Source organism: Spermophilus citellus (genome assembly GCF_964194105.1).
Source record: "Spermophilus citellus genome assembly, chromosome: 8".
Taxonomy (NCBI): Eukaryota; Metazoa; Chordata; class Mammalia; order Rodentia; family Sciuridae; genus Spermophilus; species Spermophilus citellus.
The window spans coordinates 93,847,109-93,864,101 of NC_138189.1; the positions used below are offsets into that span (position 1 = coordinate 93,847,109).

General features: G+C 34.6%; 1 protein-coding gene across 20 annotated transcripts in view; it reads right to left on the reverse strand.

Annotated features, from left to right (window-relative positions):
* ANK2 (ankyrin 2) overlaps nt 1–16,993 on the reverse strand; it is a 673,244-nt gene that overhangs the window by 67,439 nt on the left and 588,812 nt on the right. For 18 of the 20 annotated variants that reach the window (XM_081303463.1, XM_081303451.1, XM_081303454.1 and 15 more), the window contains 2 exons: nt 9,309–9,381; nt 1,231–1,375 (listed from right to left, as the gene is read on the reverse strand). In XM_081303463.1, coding sequence (XP_081159589.1) covers nt 1,231–1,375; nt 9,309–9,381 — 218 coding nt within the window. Of the gene's footprint in view, nt 1–1,230; nt 1,376–7,979; nt 8,034–9,308; nt 9,382–16,993 lie in introns of all 20 variants that reach the window. The other 2 variants (XM_081303444.1, XM_081303450.1) reach the window with 1 other exon arrangement.

The window sequence follows — 16,993 nt, forward strand, 5'->3', positions numbered from 1 at the left end:
GGGGCACTTAACCACTGAGCCACATCCCCAGTCCTTCTTTGTATTTTATTTAGAGACAGGGTCTCACTGAATTGCTTAGGGCCTCGCTGAATTGCTGAGGCTGGCTTTAAACTGTGATCCTCCTGCCTCAGTTTCCCAAGTCGCTGGGATTACAGGTGTGCACCACCATACCCAGCTCCAGTGTTCTTAATCAGCTTGCCCCAGAAAGTAACAAGTACTAGTTTTACCAGTAATAACCAAAAATAACACAGAGCATATATTTCAGATATTATATAAACCTCTCCAAATTTTTCTTTTTTAAAATTTTTTAAAAGTTATAGATGGACGCAATATCTTTATTTATTTTTATGTGGTGCTGAGGATTAAACCCAGTGTTTCTCATGTGCAAGGCAAGCACTGTACTACTGAGCTACAACCCCAGCCCTCCAGATTTTTCTATAAAAGTGAGGCTCCTTAAGGTTTTGCTCAGATAGTTTCTAATGTACCTCGGTTTTTCCAAGATCTGTTCAGTTTTGTTTGTTTGTTTGTTTGTTTTATGAAAAAGCTAATTCCAGGCACAGTTTTCTTTTGAATCCTTTTAATTATTCTTCATAACATACTCTTGTTCACAGAAACTATATGATTAACAACCAAAAAAAAAAGGGATTTAGAGATATCTATAGATGCCACTTGGTAAGAGGCTCTATATGCAAAATGGCCCCTTGGATTTACCAAGAGGAAAAGAAGTAGCCGATGATCAAACACACCATTAAAGGCTCTTATTTATCACAGTTCTGCGTCTTAGTAGTTGTTTGATTTTACCAAGTTACTTAATTTCTCTTGGCCTCAGTGTCTGTTCTTGAAAATGGACACTTCTTTTTTGCGGGGCGGGGGTATCAGGGATTGAACTCAGGGGCACCAGACCACTGAGCCACATCCCCAACCCTATTTTGTATTTTATTTAGAGACAGGGTCTCATTGAGCTGCTTAGCATCTCACCATTGCTGAGACTGGCTTTGAACTCACGATCCTCTAGCCTCAGTCTCCAGAGCCACTGGGATTACAGGCATGCGCCACCACCCCCAGCAAACGGACACTTCTTAAAGTTGTTACAGAACTGAATGAGATGAAATACTAGCTGCTGAAAATGGTGAAGTGCCCATTAAGTGTTCAATAATTGCATCTACTTTTTTATCATCATAAAAATGTGTTGCACACACTTTCAGTGGACATCAAGTTTTGCGTGAATACCTGTCAGATCGTCCTCCCTCCAAGCTGTATCGCAGGTAATTCATGCCGTCCAGGAATTGACTGCTGGGTAGGGAGTCATCACCCAGTTCTTTGAGGTCCTCAGGCCTTAGGTATTCTCCCCCATCACCTGTCATGGTGTCATCCCCTTGAAACAAGCAGAGGAAGATGGAGGAATTTATTTGTTGGATGCAGTATCAACTACAAATTATGACTGTGATTGCAGAATGCATTCCATAAACAGCCCTGACGTACATGAAACACTGCACTCTAGTAGAACACAGAGGCATGCAGACACTTGAAAAAGGCTAAAACACACTAAAATATATAAAGAATAAATAATTACCTGAATTATAATTCTTTTCAAGCCCGTCAATTTGCTTTATCAGGACAACTGGTTTTTAGCTTATATTATTTAGCCTAATAATTAATCCAATGCATAGACTACTTGGCTTCTATCTGTAGTTTCAATAATTTTATACATAATGTCCAGCCTTAATAGTTTCTTCATACATTTGACAATATGCTTTAAAAATGTCTATTCCTCTCAAATATGTGATATTTTAAGTGGAATAATTAATTTATAGGATTAATAAAATGCATACATTAGGGGAAAGAACACTTGAATAAAGTGAGAAAAAAATCTAAGTTGAATTCTAAGAATAGGTCTAACGAAACACACTATATAGTCTGGCTTGGGTACAAGCCTAAATTATTTTCAGTGAGTTTTGCTAATGTTTGAGAGGACAACATACACACTTATTTGTGAAAAAGTGATGGGTTGGTAGACTGCAGGACTGTCACATAACACAGGCTATCCACTGGGGATTGCTTGACAAAAAGCCAAATGTCCACTGGTACATTCTCACTCTCTTTTTCTTTCTTTTCCTCACTCTACTATCCCACCCCCAAGAATCCACTGCAATTTTGCCTTGCTTTCTAACACAACATTCCTAATATTACCCACAAATAGGGCATCCCCTCCCTCTGCCACATCAATTTGGTTTTGCATTTCAACTTGATTCTCCCAATCTGCCAGTTCTCAGTTCACTCTCTCAGAAGTCACGGTGGTGACGAGGAACAAAAGCAACTCAAAATAAGCTTTAATTTTCTTGGTTCTTAAAATTCTTGAAAATTAGCCGGGTGCGGTGGCACATGCCTGTAATCCCAGCAATCCAGGAAGACTGAGGCAGGAGGATGGCAAGTTTGAGGCATGCCTCAGCAATTTAGTAAGGCCCTAAACAACTTAGCAAGACTGCCTCAAAATAAAAAATAAAAAGGGCTGGGATGTGGCTCAATAGCTAAGCACCCCTAGGTTCAATCACCAGTCCAAAAAAGAAAAGAAAATACCAAAAACTCCTTACTCAAATAGGTCTTGAATTTCCAATTTCCTTATTCCACCCATCTTTCCCTCTTGACTTCATGGAGAGAATAAGGTTAAAAAATGTGATGGAAAGAAAAGGGGAGAAAGAAAAAGAGTCTAGCTGGCAGGCGAAAGATGTAGCCTCATGGTTTCATCTTGAAGGTTATGCAAAAGAACCACAGGATCTAATCCTTGCCTTCTCTCTTATGAATACGGAATCTTGTTAGAAGACAGAAAGCAAGAAACTTAAGAGTACATTTTTAATCAAACGCATCAAAATTTTTTTTGCCTCTAGTAACAAATCAAGGCATAAAATTTAAAAACCTCTGATTATACTGAGTTAATGAGACATTGGATTTCCTTTGCATTCTCCCTCATTCTCTACATTTTGAGATTTTGTCATGGTGCTTTCTATCTATCAGCTGCTATGTTTAGTGTTATTAAAAACCAGCTGGGTATGGTGTCACACATGTGTAATATCAGCAACTTGGGAGGTTGAGGCAGGAGGATTGCAAGTTCAAAGCCAGCCTCAGCAGCTTAACAAAGCCCTAAGCAAATTAGTGAAACTCTATCTCAAAATAAAAATATATATATAAAGATAAAAAGGGCTGGGGATGTAGCTGAGTGTTAAGGCAGCCCTAGGTTCGATGTCCAGTACAAAAAACAAACAACAACAACAACAACAAAACACATACAAAAAGAAACTTCACAGTTTTATTTATTTTTTTTCTTTTTTGGTGGGGGTGGGGGTAGGGGGTGGGGGGTGGTACCAGGGATTGAACTCAGGGGCATTCGACCAGACCACTAAGCCACATTCCTAGCCCTACTTTGTATTTTATTAGAGACAGGAACTCACTGAGTTGCTTAGAGCCTCGCTAAACTACTGAGGCTGGCTTTGAACTCACTATCCTCCTGCCTCTGACTTCCAAACCACTGGGATTACAGGCGTGCGCCACCACGCCCAGCACTTCACAGTTCTAGAGACATCTATGATGGCCTTAGGTATATAACATCACAGGGTTTTGTGTTTGTTTGTTTTAATCTTTTTTTAGTGTTTTAAAAAATTTTTTATTTTCTATATTTCATTAGTGTATTATAGTCATACATAATAGTGGAATTTATTCTGACATTTACAAATGCATATAACACAATTACTCCATTTCAATCTCCTGTATTTCTTCTTTCCCTCCCCCTTTCTCTTTCTGATCATGATGTCTTGATTATGTCTCAGAGAGAAATGACTCAAAGAAGCTTTTTTTCCTCTAAAAAATAACTCTTCTTAATTTCTCTGACATCTCTCCTTGTCTTCCCCCTACCACTTTGAGTTTTTCTTCTCAGCTTCTACTTCCCATAAATGTTGCTATTTCCCATCTAATCTTTCTTCTTATGTCATATATTATCATGTATTATTAAGATTATTGAATGGTTCAAGGACCCCTTATACACTATCTATACACAAATTTATATCCACATAGACCTTGCTCACAAACTCCACATCTACACAATGGAAATTGTGTCCTAATCCTAGTTTGGGGCACTGAAATTCCTACAAGCAACTCAGATTTGGCTTGTCCCAAACAGAACTCATCTTCTTTACCTATCCCACCCCTAACCACCATACTTCTTTGCAAATTCCATATATGAGCAAACAAAACAACTACTTCCTTGCCCAAGTTGATCAGGTCTATGGGGATGAGTGTTTTAAAACAATAGCTTGATGTAAAACGTTTAGCTCTTATTTAAGTAGACTTCCAGTATACTTGGAAAAACTTTTACATAACTTAGATTGTGAAAGGATTATTATACACCAACATACTTCCTTTTACCAGCTTACTTACTTGATGTAAAATAGTCAAACCTATTTTATTCCATCATATAATAAACCTTATATAAATTTCCTTACTGTTGCCTATACTCAGGATGACACCTCCCCCTCATTACCTACTTCCTCACTTAATGAAATGATGACACTCAGGTTTATGAATTACTTTTCTTTGTTGTATTCTCCAATTCTTTCCAGACAATGTTGTGACAACGCTTTCCTATTAACTGTAAAAGCATCAGTGTATCACAGCAGAGTTGAAGTTTTGATAGCTGGAAACTACGAGATTCCATAGTGATAGTGGAATTTAACCATGAACAGTGTTATGGTATAGATATGAGATGTCCCCCATAAACTCATATGGGAGACAATGCAAGACGTTCAGAGGTGAAAAGATTATGACAGCTGAAAGCTAATCAGTGGATTAATCCTCTGATGTGGATTAAGTGGGTGGTAACTATAGGCAGGCAGGGTGTGGCTGGAGGAAGTGGATCACTGGGGGTGTGCTTTGGGGGTTATATTTTGTCCATAGTGAGCAGTGCTCTCTGCTTCCTAGTTGTCACATCCTGAGCTGCTTCCTTGTGCCACATCCTTCCTCTATGATGTTCTGTCTCACCTTGGGTTCCAGAGCCATGGACTCAGATGACCAGGGATTGAACCTCTGAAACTGAGCCAAAATAAACTTTTCCTTCTCTAAGATTTCCTTGTTGGGCCTTTAGATCACAATCACACAAACCCAACTAAAATAACCAGCCTCTGTAGGACACAGATCGGAAGAGCGTAGACACAAATTAAGATACAATGGAATGGTCACAAGAGTTCTCCACTCTGACAACCTCTCTTGATGCTGGGAAGAAGATGATTATTTGAAATGTCACTAAGCTCCCTCCCATTCAAATTATCCTTGCTGTTGATATATGGGAAAAAGACCAAATTCTGAGATAAGGGCTTCACTAAGTGTCATGTGTTCACAATAGAAGTGAAGTGTGTCAAAGCAGAAGACAGATGGAGCCTCGGTATTTCATACAATGCTCTGCCATGCTGGAGTTCTCAACTGTTAGATCATTTTTTTCCCACTGCACTAGTGTTATAACTCCTCAGCTTCCACTTACAGCTTATGGCTATGGAGCTGAGTCAGCAAAGACAGGAATCAGCTCATGATTCCACGAGATGTCGAGGATTACATTCACAGCTTCAATGAAGTCTGGACATTATAATTCCCTTCCCACTTCTGTCTTTTTCTTGTATTTCTTCCATGCTCCTCCATGAAGATGTTCTTTCTAACACAGCCAAGCTGTTACAACAGTTTTCATGCTAGATTTAGACTCTACTACTATTTAGATTCTATTACCACTTAATAGCTGTGTGCCACTGAACAAACTACTTAATGTCTCTAAGGCTTATTCTCTTCGCCTGCAGATAAGCCTGTCCTCACCTGAAAAAAAAAAATATGGGGGAAATCTATAGCCTCTCTCACAGGGATGCTTCAATAAATTATTTGTCTCTGCTTTGATATCTGTTTCTTTCCAAGTTCTTAGTGCATGCCTTCTGTGGACCCCTGTTGGATTAACAGATTTAATTTAATTAACAGATTTAATTAACAGATTTAATTGGATTAACAGATTTAAATGACATTTTAAGGTATCCTAATTTTCCCAGACTTTTCAATTAAGAATTCAAACACTCCACAACTGACCCCATGTTTTTATGTATCAGCCAAATCAATTGACTGTATTACTTGATCACTCTACATCTCTTTTGCACTTTTCCCATCTTGGGACTTTCACACTATCCCTTCTTCACTCCCTAAAACCCAGATTACCTTCTTATTCATCTATCATCTATGAAACTGCTAAGTATCTCCATCCTGCCAAGCAAATATGAAGACCTGACATGTTGCCCTAAATTATACTTCTTTTATACATTATCTCTCCATTCATGCTTCTCAAAGGCATACCCCATATTCACCTTTGATTCCCCCATAGTACCAGTTATAGACCTTTCCACCATAAAATTTCACATTCACTATTTGTTCATAGATTCATGGACGGATAATGCTGATTTCTATAATACATAGCAAGTTAGTCTTAGAAGACATCTGTATTTGGCTTGACTAATCTTTGGGGTAGTACAGTATTACTATTATTAAAATAATAGATGCTGTAGAGAAAATGAGAATTGGATAGTACTTTCCAAACACATGTGGATGCAATATGACCACGTGGGTGATGTCAGGTTCCATGAAAACATTTTTAATTGTGCAAAACATTAAAGAGTTGGCAATGTGAAAGCCAACTCTCTTTATACTTTCCCTGAATGAAAAAGATAGTTTATACTACTCTAATATGTCCTTTATATAAAAATTATTCAACTTGAATTGCCTGCTAGGAATAAAGGGTTACTAAGTTTTGGGCTATTTTTAAAAATGGAAAATTTTTCTTACTAAAGAGACTTTCTTGATCATTAACCAATATGCTTCTCAAATCAACAGTTCTTATCCCTAATAATTTTTAATAGATAATGGTTTTAATTTTTTAAGTTACAAGTTATAGCTAGACCTTGTTGTGCAGGTCTGAGAGGCTAATAATGAAATTTCTAAAGATCCAATAATAAATGTTTTAAATGCACTAGTAATGGAATTCTTTAACAATTATTTTGTAAATAAAGTTATTTTAAAATCAAATAATCATTATTTTTTTTAATTTAGTAGAGTTGCATTAAAATAGTACCACATGTACTTTTGAAATTTCTGGCTAAACTATAGAATGTCTTATATCATTCATTTTTCCCCTAAATGCCAAGTTTACCCTAAATAATTTTAAAAGTTTATTTATCTCCATTCTTAACTTTAAAAATTCACATTATTTAAAATATTTTTTTAATTTTATTTTTTTTTAAATCACTAATTTATATAGTAAAAATTAATATATATTATATATACTTGTACTTTTTAAGAGACAGGGTGTTGCTATTTTACATAGGCTGATGAACTCCTGGACTCCAGTAATCCTCCTGCCTCAGCTTCCCCAGTGGTTGGGGCTATAGTATAGGCTCTTGCTACTATACCCAGCTTCTAATTTAATATTTTCTCTTACCAAATTTGAAGTATGTCTTCATCCAAGAAGGATGATGTGAACTGTATTCATTACAAGCAGTCTTAGGTTATAGCTTAGTTAGTAACTAATGACCTATTTTAACATGATTATGCTAGTTTAGTATCAATTTAGCAAAGGATTACTTCTTCTCTAAATTTATATCCTAAGAAAAGATATTAATTTGAGAAAAATATTTATATAATATCATCTGATAAAGTTATGTTAGTAAGTCTCAATAGTAGTTGCAAAATCATTGAAAGCATAAACTATTTACAGCTTTAAGCTTCTAGGTTAATAAAATCCACACAGTCATAAGCACACATATACAATTCCACCCATATTACACATGCTATTTCAAAAGAAACATTAGTAACAGGCACACAGATTTAAATAATAAGCAAGTTGTTTTTATCCATTTCAGAAAAAAACAAAAGCAAAGAAAAGCTTACACTCCAAGTTCCTCTAATGGTACCTGAATCACTAAGTGTTTCCCCATCAACAAAATGGTCCCCAAACTGTTTTAAAGCTGTACAACATAGAAGTGAAGATGAGAAAGATGATCCACAAAACAAAATATGGTATGCATACATGGATACTGGAAAATTAGTTCATAAGTATAAGGATAGAACATAAAATTATGATAAATATGTGCATCTGATGACTTTGACAATACTTTTTAACTTACTTATAATAATGCATTTACCCAACATTTGTTCATTCTTGTCCGTCCTGAATCTTTTATAAATTGAGACAACTCAATACCTATCAGTCAATAAGTGATATAACAAATTGGTTCCAAAGAAAAATATCACAATTAAAGTTTTACCTGATTTTATGTTGATGAACCTTAAAAAATGCTTTAGTATTTCTTCATAAAAGTATAGTATTAAGCCTAGTACCACCTTTTAAGGCAATAATTTTCAAACATATACATTTTCCATGTATAAGCATTTGGCAATGATTTTTCAATCGTGTACATATGACCAACAGTGGCACCACTGAGACTAGGTTACATACTTTATAAACTGCCTTTGTGATTTTTTAGTAGCAGTTTTTTTTTTTTTATTCAAGTGGACTATTATATGAAAATTCAAAATATAAAGCAAAGTCGACTTTCTGGTTTGAAGTAGAGGGGCCAGAACTCCAGCTCTGGCAAGATGCCTCACACCTACCCTAGGCAGTCCCTAGGACGCCTTTTAGAAAAATGGGCTTCCTAGGACTTTGCAATCTACTGCCTTAGATAATTTTTATCAACTTTAAAACTATAAGATGCATCTTTTTTTTTTTTTTTACTTAAAGAGCTGCTTATTTATGTTGGATTAGTACTATTTGCTGCAGTGCTATTTTTAAGCCTTCACTATGGCTCTTTTCCTTTGGATTTAATATTTGTTCTGTACATTTGAACCAATCACAAAGCAGAGATTTCTTAATATATCATTAATGAAGAATACTTTAAAGACTTTAAGACACTTGAATAAAAAATATTTTGACATAATTAAAATACACATTATTAATAATTGTATTACCAGGTAGCTCTTTTAAAGCATGACCAGTTTTGGTTCTTTCCACTTTCTGCCAACTGTCATTTGATACATATATTAAAAACAATGAAAGGAGAAAATAGACTGATCAGTCTTTCCTCCCTGCTCCCCCACAGTGGCAGAAGTAAACATATTGAAACAAAGATGTAGAAAGAACTTTGAATGTTAAATTTAAGTGTTAAGAGGTGGCCATCCCCAGCACTGGGTCAGTCTCTGTGTGATAATGTGACAGATGTCATAGCAGTTCAAACAAGTCTTACCTTCTTCATCAGAAACGTCAAGAACCTCGGTCATCGTTTCAGGAACATTTAACTTGTGTTTCTCTGTGATGGTCTGAAAAGACAAAAATCATTAGGACTTCAAGTTAAAAAAAAATCAAACAGAAGATGCAAAGAACGACGGAATGGATCATACTCGATAGCAGCATCAGGCCCCAAATGCCCCATCTTATCAGCGTGTACCCTGTGGAAACCTCTCTCTCCTATGAAAACTCGTCTGTTCTTTCAGAAGAAAAATGATCTTTGCAGTGAAATTATACATGAGAAGGTTTATTATTTGAGTTCTCACTTAAAAAGCAAATTCTTTAGTGATGGCGTTAATAATTAGTCATACTGAGAAAGCACATTAATACTTTCAAGGCTTCTCTAAAATGAACTAAGTGACGTTTCTAGAAAAGCTTTAAAAGGAAGCAATGAAAACATGCACTTTATTAAAAGCAAAAAGCCTTGGGAAAGGAAGTTGTAAACAATGTGAGCCACATAAATTAACGTGAGCAGATAATGTGACACGTCCTTTCTGGATTAGAAGATCAACAGTAGAGAATCAGTCAAATTCTCTGTATTTCACCACAATTCTGGTATGTTCTTTATCTGCCTTCCAAGATAGCACCCAGAGTGGTCAGATGCACTGCCTCTCCCTCTTGATGTGCGGCGTAAGGTTGAGACCTATTTATTTATTTATTTGGTACTGGGGACTGAACCAGGGGTGCTTTAGCACTGAGCTATATCCCCAGCCCTTTTTATTTTTTGAGACAGGGTCTCACTAAGTTGCCAAGGCTGGCTTCAAATTTGCCATCCTCCGGCCTCAGCCTCTCTAGTCACTAGGTGTGTGTGCCTCCTCTCCTGGTCCTCTGAAGTTTCAGGCACTCTTGTACTCATGAAACATTTTGAGTGCAGATTGAATAATAATCGTGCTAAACACCTAAGACACCACAGTGATTAAAAATAATAATAATAAATAAGCCAGCATAGAAAGACAAATACCTCATGATTTTGCTTATATGAAGAATCTAAAATAATCCAATTTATAGAAGCAGAGAGTAGAATGGTGGTTACCAGGGGCTGAGTGGGCCAGATGAGGAGGATTAGGGAGATGATGTTGAAAGAACACAAAATTTCGGTTAGACACGAATAGTAAGTTTGAGATGTATTACATAGTGACTATAGCAATAGAAACAATGTGTTGTATACTTGAAAACTGCCAAAGAAGTAGATTTTAAGCATTCTCATCACCAAAAAGGATAAGTATATGGAATGATGGATATATAAACTAGCTTGATTTAGCCATTCCAGAATGTATGTACTCATCAAAGCTTCATATTGTGCACCATTAATAAGTACCATTTTTTACAATTTACATAAATAAATAAAACACATGTACAAAAAAGAATAAAAATCTAAATCTCATGACTAAATGTCACCTAAATATTACTAAATATTCCTGAGTCTCAAACCCATATCTCTAGTTTCTCCATTTAAAATGAATTAAGTGTACCACTTGGCAGTCATGATAACTTTAAAAGGAAAATTCCATGACGTTAGTAAAATCTTCAACTAAAGCACAGAAGTACAATGAATAAGTTGTCTATATTTTCTTTAGGTTTCACAACATAGGTATCAGAGATTGTTTGAATGGCTATAATAATCCTACCACCAGTTCTTTCCTTTCCAAAAGCAGCAGAGAGCTTCAAATATATTTATGAAGAATTCAATTGACTGTCAAATTAAACTGAGAAATTAGAAATATATACGTATATAATATGTGTGTTAAGAGGGATTGATTAAAATCTTTATGTGATACTGCATAAGTCTTTTAGTGGCTCTCCATTTTCTTCAGAAAAAAAATACTAAATAAAATGGCTCACAAGACCCCTTGTGATGTAGTGAAGAGGGACTGACAGGGAGGCCCCATGTCTCACTCCATACTATGACCATGTTGGAAGGCCTGTGTCCCTGACAACACAGGTCAGGTTCTCTCCCTGCCACACCCAAAATTAAATGACCACACTTTTATTATTGCTTTTACTATTTACAGGCTGCATTGTAACCTAACAGTAATAGCTGTCAAGAAATCCATCATTTTGAACCAAGCAAGAACTTGAGTTATTCCAAAAGGGTTTTCTAAACCATTAAGGTAGAAAAAAAGACATTAAATTTATGTGTGTATATACTGAAGTGCTGGATACTGAACCTAGAATGTCATGCATGCTAGGCAAGCACTCAATCCAAGATGTAAATTTTAATGGTTTTACTACCAAGTGTTCTTTCCTGTGCTATTTTAGAAAATTTTGCTTATTTGCTTTCCTTTCCTTTTCTTTTTCTTTCTTTTTTTTTTAATAGTGCTGCATATTGAATTTGGGGCCTTGGGCATGCTAAGCATGCACTTCTCCCCTGAGCTACCAGCCCTTTTGAAACCTTTTATATTTTTTTTTATTTGTTCTTTTTATAAATATAAGACAGTACAGTGTTATGTTCTCTTATGCCTCAGTTTTTCCACACACTTTTTCCTCCACCAGGATTCTTCTTCCCCATCTTTTCTTGGCTCATGTTAGATGAAACTTCCTTAGAGAAACATTCTTGGCCCTCACCAATTAATTCATTTGTTTATCTCTGTTCATCTGTTGCTATGTACTCCTAGAACATCGTGTGACCACATCATATAACTGTGTGAGCCTTATCTATTTATCTGCTCCCACATAACATTATGAGTCATTTAAGAGGGAAATTATTTCCAATAGTACCTCCCCAATACATATTGAAAAAATTGATGATATGAAATTATGCAAAAATATAGTTAAGAGCCACAAAAATGATTAAATAGATTTTCTTTGGGGTGGAATCATAGTTAAATGACTAGGAAGAAACTGACTAACTAAAGAAAATGTTACAATATCCAGAGAAGCACAGAATTGAAGCACAGAATAACAAATTCAGCATGACTGAATGTTTCTTATGATGTTTAAATGATTCCATAGCATCTTATTCACTGAAAGCAAATGTTGCAGGAAAGACAAAAGCATGCATCCAAAGTTCTGGAGAAGAATAGGTGTTGAATAAAGATTTGTTGAATGAATGAACTTAAAAAGACTGTTATACCATTTGGTTATTATTTTAATATTGTCAATATGGGTTTATAAATTTAACACAGATAAATTACAACCTATGTTCTCAATTAGTTGTATTCAACTCTAGCTGCATATTAGAATTATTAGAGAGATTTAAAAAAAATGTTGTTACTTGGATCATATTACAGACCTATTGAATCAGAATCCCTGAGGATAGGGTCCAGCTATGGGTATTTTTTTTTTAAAGCTCCTCAGTTAGGTAGGCAACTTACTTAACACCACATTCCTGAAGACATTCTATGATTCATGTATACACCCAGCAGTATTTTAGATGCTGTGAGGAATATGGTCATATAAAACTGCCAAAGAATGAATTTGCAAAAGGAATGATCATCTACTAATAAAAATTGAAGAAAAGTAAAATGGTCATCTATCACATCAGTAATTTTTTTTTTCATTTGGGTGTATTGTGTAGTTCAATTTGAGATTCATTTTCCTGGATTGGAGAAAGTGTATGTGGAAGAATGATTTTCATATGAAATATAGGATGGAGACAGCTATATTATGACGTTTTGCTAAAAGGTTTTTTATCCTTTAACAATAATTATCTAATGGCAAATAAAATAATAAAAAATGTGAATTTATATCTATTGAATTCAACTACACCACAAAGTCTTTTTTTTCCCCAGAAATGTTCTAGAGTGTTCATCCTTCCAGGTAAACATTTCTTCAAGAGGATGATTCTCCATTCAAAAATAATTGATGGAGATACTTCTTGAATGACTGCCTCCTGGCAGTCTTAATTTCTATTTTCAGATGCTGGTAATGGGACTATATTGTATTTGTACTTACAAAATTGAAATAATTAATTTGCTTTAGTCTGATCTTTGAATGCTGTCAAAGTTATCATAAGCAAATGTATGTGGAAAGATAAAAATCAGAACACAGTAATCATCTTTGCCAAGGGTATTTTTTTTTTTGTATATTCAAAACTCCCTCTGGCAATATAGCAAAGATAATACCCATTTGTATACAATGTTACACTTGGCCTTTAGAAGGCTATCAATAAGTGTTGTTGAATGAGTGACAAATAAGTCTTCCTACTCATGAGTAATGTAATGAGAAATGAATATGTGTTTTCTTTTTAAACAAAGTATCCTCTGAAAACTCAATTATTGAAACATAAATATGGTTGTATGCAATTGCATCTGAACAGTACATGCAAAACAAAGCTATAATTAAATGATCATGTGCCTCTCCTTCTGCTGTAGAAACAAAGATGCTATGGTCAAGATTAGAAACTACTTTAAAAGTTAAAATGAGTAGTATGCTCTGTGCAAATTTGATGGGATATAATTAAATCAGATGACAAGTTTTTATTACTTATCATAATATACAGAAAATGTAGAAAATAAAGCATGAGCCCTTAACATGATGTTTTATAAATGGTGGTTAATATCTGGTTTGTTCTATGAAAATAAAAAGTGTGATTAATTGACCTTTACTTAGCCATTCCCAAGTAAACCATTTCTTTTATGTCACATATTCATTAGGCCACAATACAATGACTGATCTTGGCCACTATGTCACCTTCCAATGCCCACAACCATTGCCTCCCATCAATTTACAGGCTAAACTTGTTTTTGTTTTCAAATCTACTTATACCAATCACACATGTGGATATAACTTTTGTGATTAAATTAAATATTATGTAAACTCTTTTCTATACAAACTAAGGTAAGTACTCTGCAAAGTCTCAACAAAGGTGAGTCACCAAAAATAATTGCCATCCAATAAGTGTGACTAGGATAATTCTAACACACTGGAAAAAATCTGACAAACATTTAAAATGCTTCTCCATTAAGTATAATGTCTCCTTTAAAAAATGCATATGTTATGTAAATATTATATGCACATAGATATAAGGTATATACACATTACAATATAGTATATTATTGAGTGTAATATAGTATATAGTATGTAATATACATAATATAGTATATATTATTCAGCCATTGAGTCCAGAACCTTATTCACAGAAATGATGTCACATAAAAAGGTATCAAATGACATTACATTTATTTATTACATTGCCAGTTTTATGACTCCCTTGTTAATGGACATGGTATCAGATAAGATTTAGGACTTGGGTGCTTTACACTTTCCTAATTGCTTGTTAAAAGACTGTCCCAATGTTCAAATGAAAATATATATCATATCACTTATATCTGATATCTTTATTTCAGTAATTGATTAAGTAATTTATGCTCTGTTTGCCAATGATTATATGCAACACAAAACATGATGACTATACAAATAAAAGGAATTGATAGCTGATCGATAAGTAGAGGGATGAGTCACATCCCATACTTTTTCCAAGCTGCCTTAGAAGATTGGGTTTACCAGCTTCTGCTGAAATGTGTCCCCACCACTCTGACGTCTATTCTGGCAAACTCAGAGTGACTGTAGCCTCGGGAGAATTCTAAACTGTCTCATCTTCCCTGCTGTGGTTTTCAAAGTAAAGTTAGAAAAGCAAAGGTTAAGGAAACAAACCACGATTCCAAACTGTCTCAGAAATCTCTGCAGCAGTAACATTTCCTTTATAAACTGATGCCTTACTTTGCCTTGTGCACAATGATTTCATTCATACTTTGGAGTAAAGAACTCTGGAAGGAAGAAAAGCAAAGGAACATTTTTTGCTGATCAAAAGAGAACTCACATGGCTGCTCAAATGGCACATCATATGAATCCAACTGATGTGAAATCCATACGTCAGCTGTATAGCTGTAATGCAGCTAGTATAGTTAAATGGTAATAACATCAAAATAGATTTTATTAATTTTACCTAATTATTAAACAATCTTGTGCTATTTGCTATCACCACATACTAAATTAATTTTGGTGAATCTATAGACTTGAGAAAATGATACTGAATATGATGCTCCTACCAAAATCAAGAAAGGATGCTGTTTGGGGGGGTATTTTTTAAATTAAAAATTTTGTAAAAAATAGTTCCTGTACAAAATTCCTGTTAGGCTATTTTTCAGCAAAACCAAGATCAGTTAGCCAGAGTGGTTAGAAATGAGGGCTTTGGAATCCAACAACCTAAACTTGAATCCTAGATTTGCCTTCCATGTCTGGCATATTTTTAAACCTAAGTATTAACTATTATTTTTAATAACAGCTTACATGTAAAATAAATTATGTGGAAAAGAATGCTTGAAAATCTCTTCCCAAAAAAGAAGTGTAATATGAGAGATTTTATAGAAAAGAATAAATTCTTATTTTGAACTCTACACCCTAGGTTCCATTTCACAAAACAAACTCACCATTCTATAAGAAATCAGAGAAGCATAAAGTAAAGGCAACAGTATTGAAATATGTATCCATAAAAACACCTGATTAAAGGGGGTACTTGTTTATTTAATGCTGTTAATGACTTTTTATTATTCTACTTGAACTCAGAAACTCTGTCATGGTTTATATTTGTTTATTGGCTTTTTACTTATAAATTTGAATTCTGAGTATAGTGGGTTCTGTTGTTGATGTCTTGATTTTTGAACTGTGCTCAGCTAGAATGTGTAGAGAATAACAGTTAACAGGAAAAATAAAACAAAAAACTCACAGAGGGTTGTATAGGAAGCTGTCATCTCTCTCTAGACCTAAATGTGGTTTGGAGATGACCTCTCAGTATACCTCACAATCTGATTTCTGAGAAGATACCTGAGAACTTGTTTGGAGACAGTAATTAGAATATTTAGAGCCAAATGAAGAAAGCTAATTGCTCCTCTTTAAAAATTCAAATCTTTATGTTTAAAATAATTTGAAACTTTGGAACTGAAGCTGTAAGTTGCATAGTGCTCTTGATGTAAAAAACCTTACTTCATTGTGGAGCATAAATCTCATTCTCCATTCCTGCTACTATGAATGACTTTCGTACAGCAAGGAGCCTAGTGCATATTTTATGTCCAAAAAACAACGAAGGAATCAATTAGTTAATAAGTGGAAGAAAAGCAGGTCCAAGACAGCAAAAGAGATGAAAGTTTGCCATCTAGTGGAATTGATTTAAAAAAAAAAAAAAAGTACATACATGATTCCCAGAGCATGGAAAAAGAAATAGAGTTGACAAAAAAACACTTCTCACAACAGATGTGTTTGGGTAATCTTGCCACTAAAGACTTCATTTGTTTGGGATGTACACAATGCTGAAAATGTGCCAAATAAAGTGGCCTAAGTGTATTGAACCTTAACGTGAAGATTATCCTGGGATGATAAGTCATATAGTAAGAAAAAGCAATTAAAATTCAAATTAAGATTTAGTCATACAAAAAGAATTTTGAATGTTTTTACCAGCTAGACAGGTTCATCCTGATTTGAACACCACAGAATGTATACATGTATCAAAACGTTACCTGGACCCCATAAATATGGACATTTTTAATGCATCTTCAAAAATGGTTTTAAATAAAAATAAAATTTTAACATTAAAAAAGGATTCAGCCATATGTAATGACCTACAAAATGTGCTGTTAGGCAGTGATAAGACGGTTTTACTCCTATATAATTTATTAAAGCTACACTTTAAATCTTTAAAAACATTGT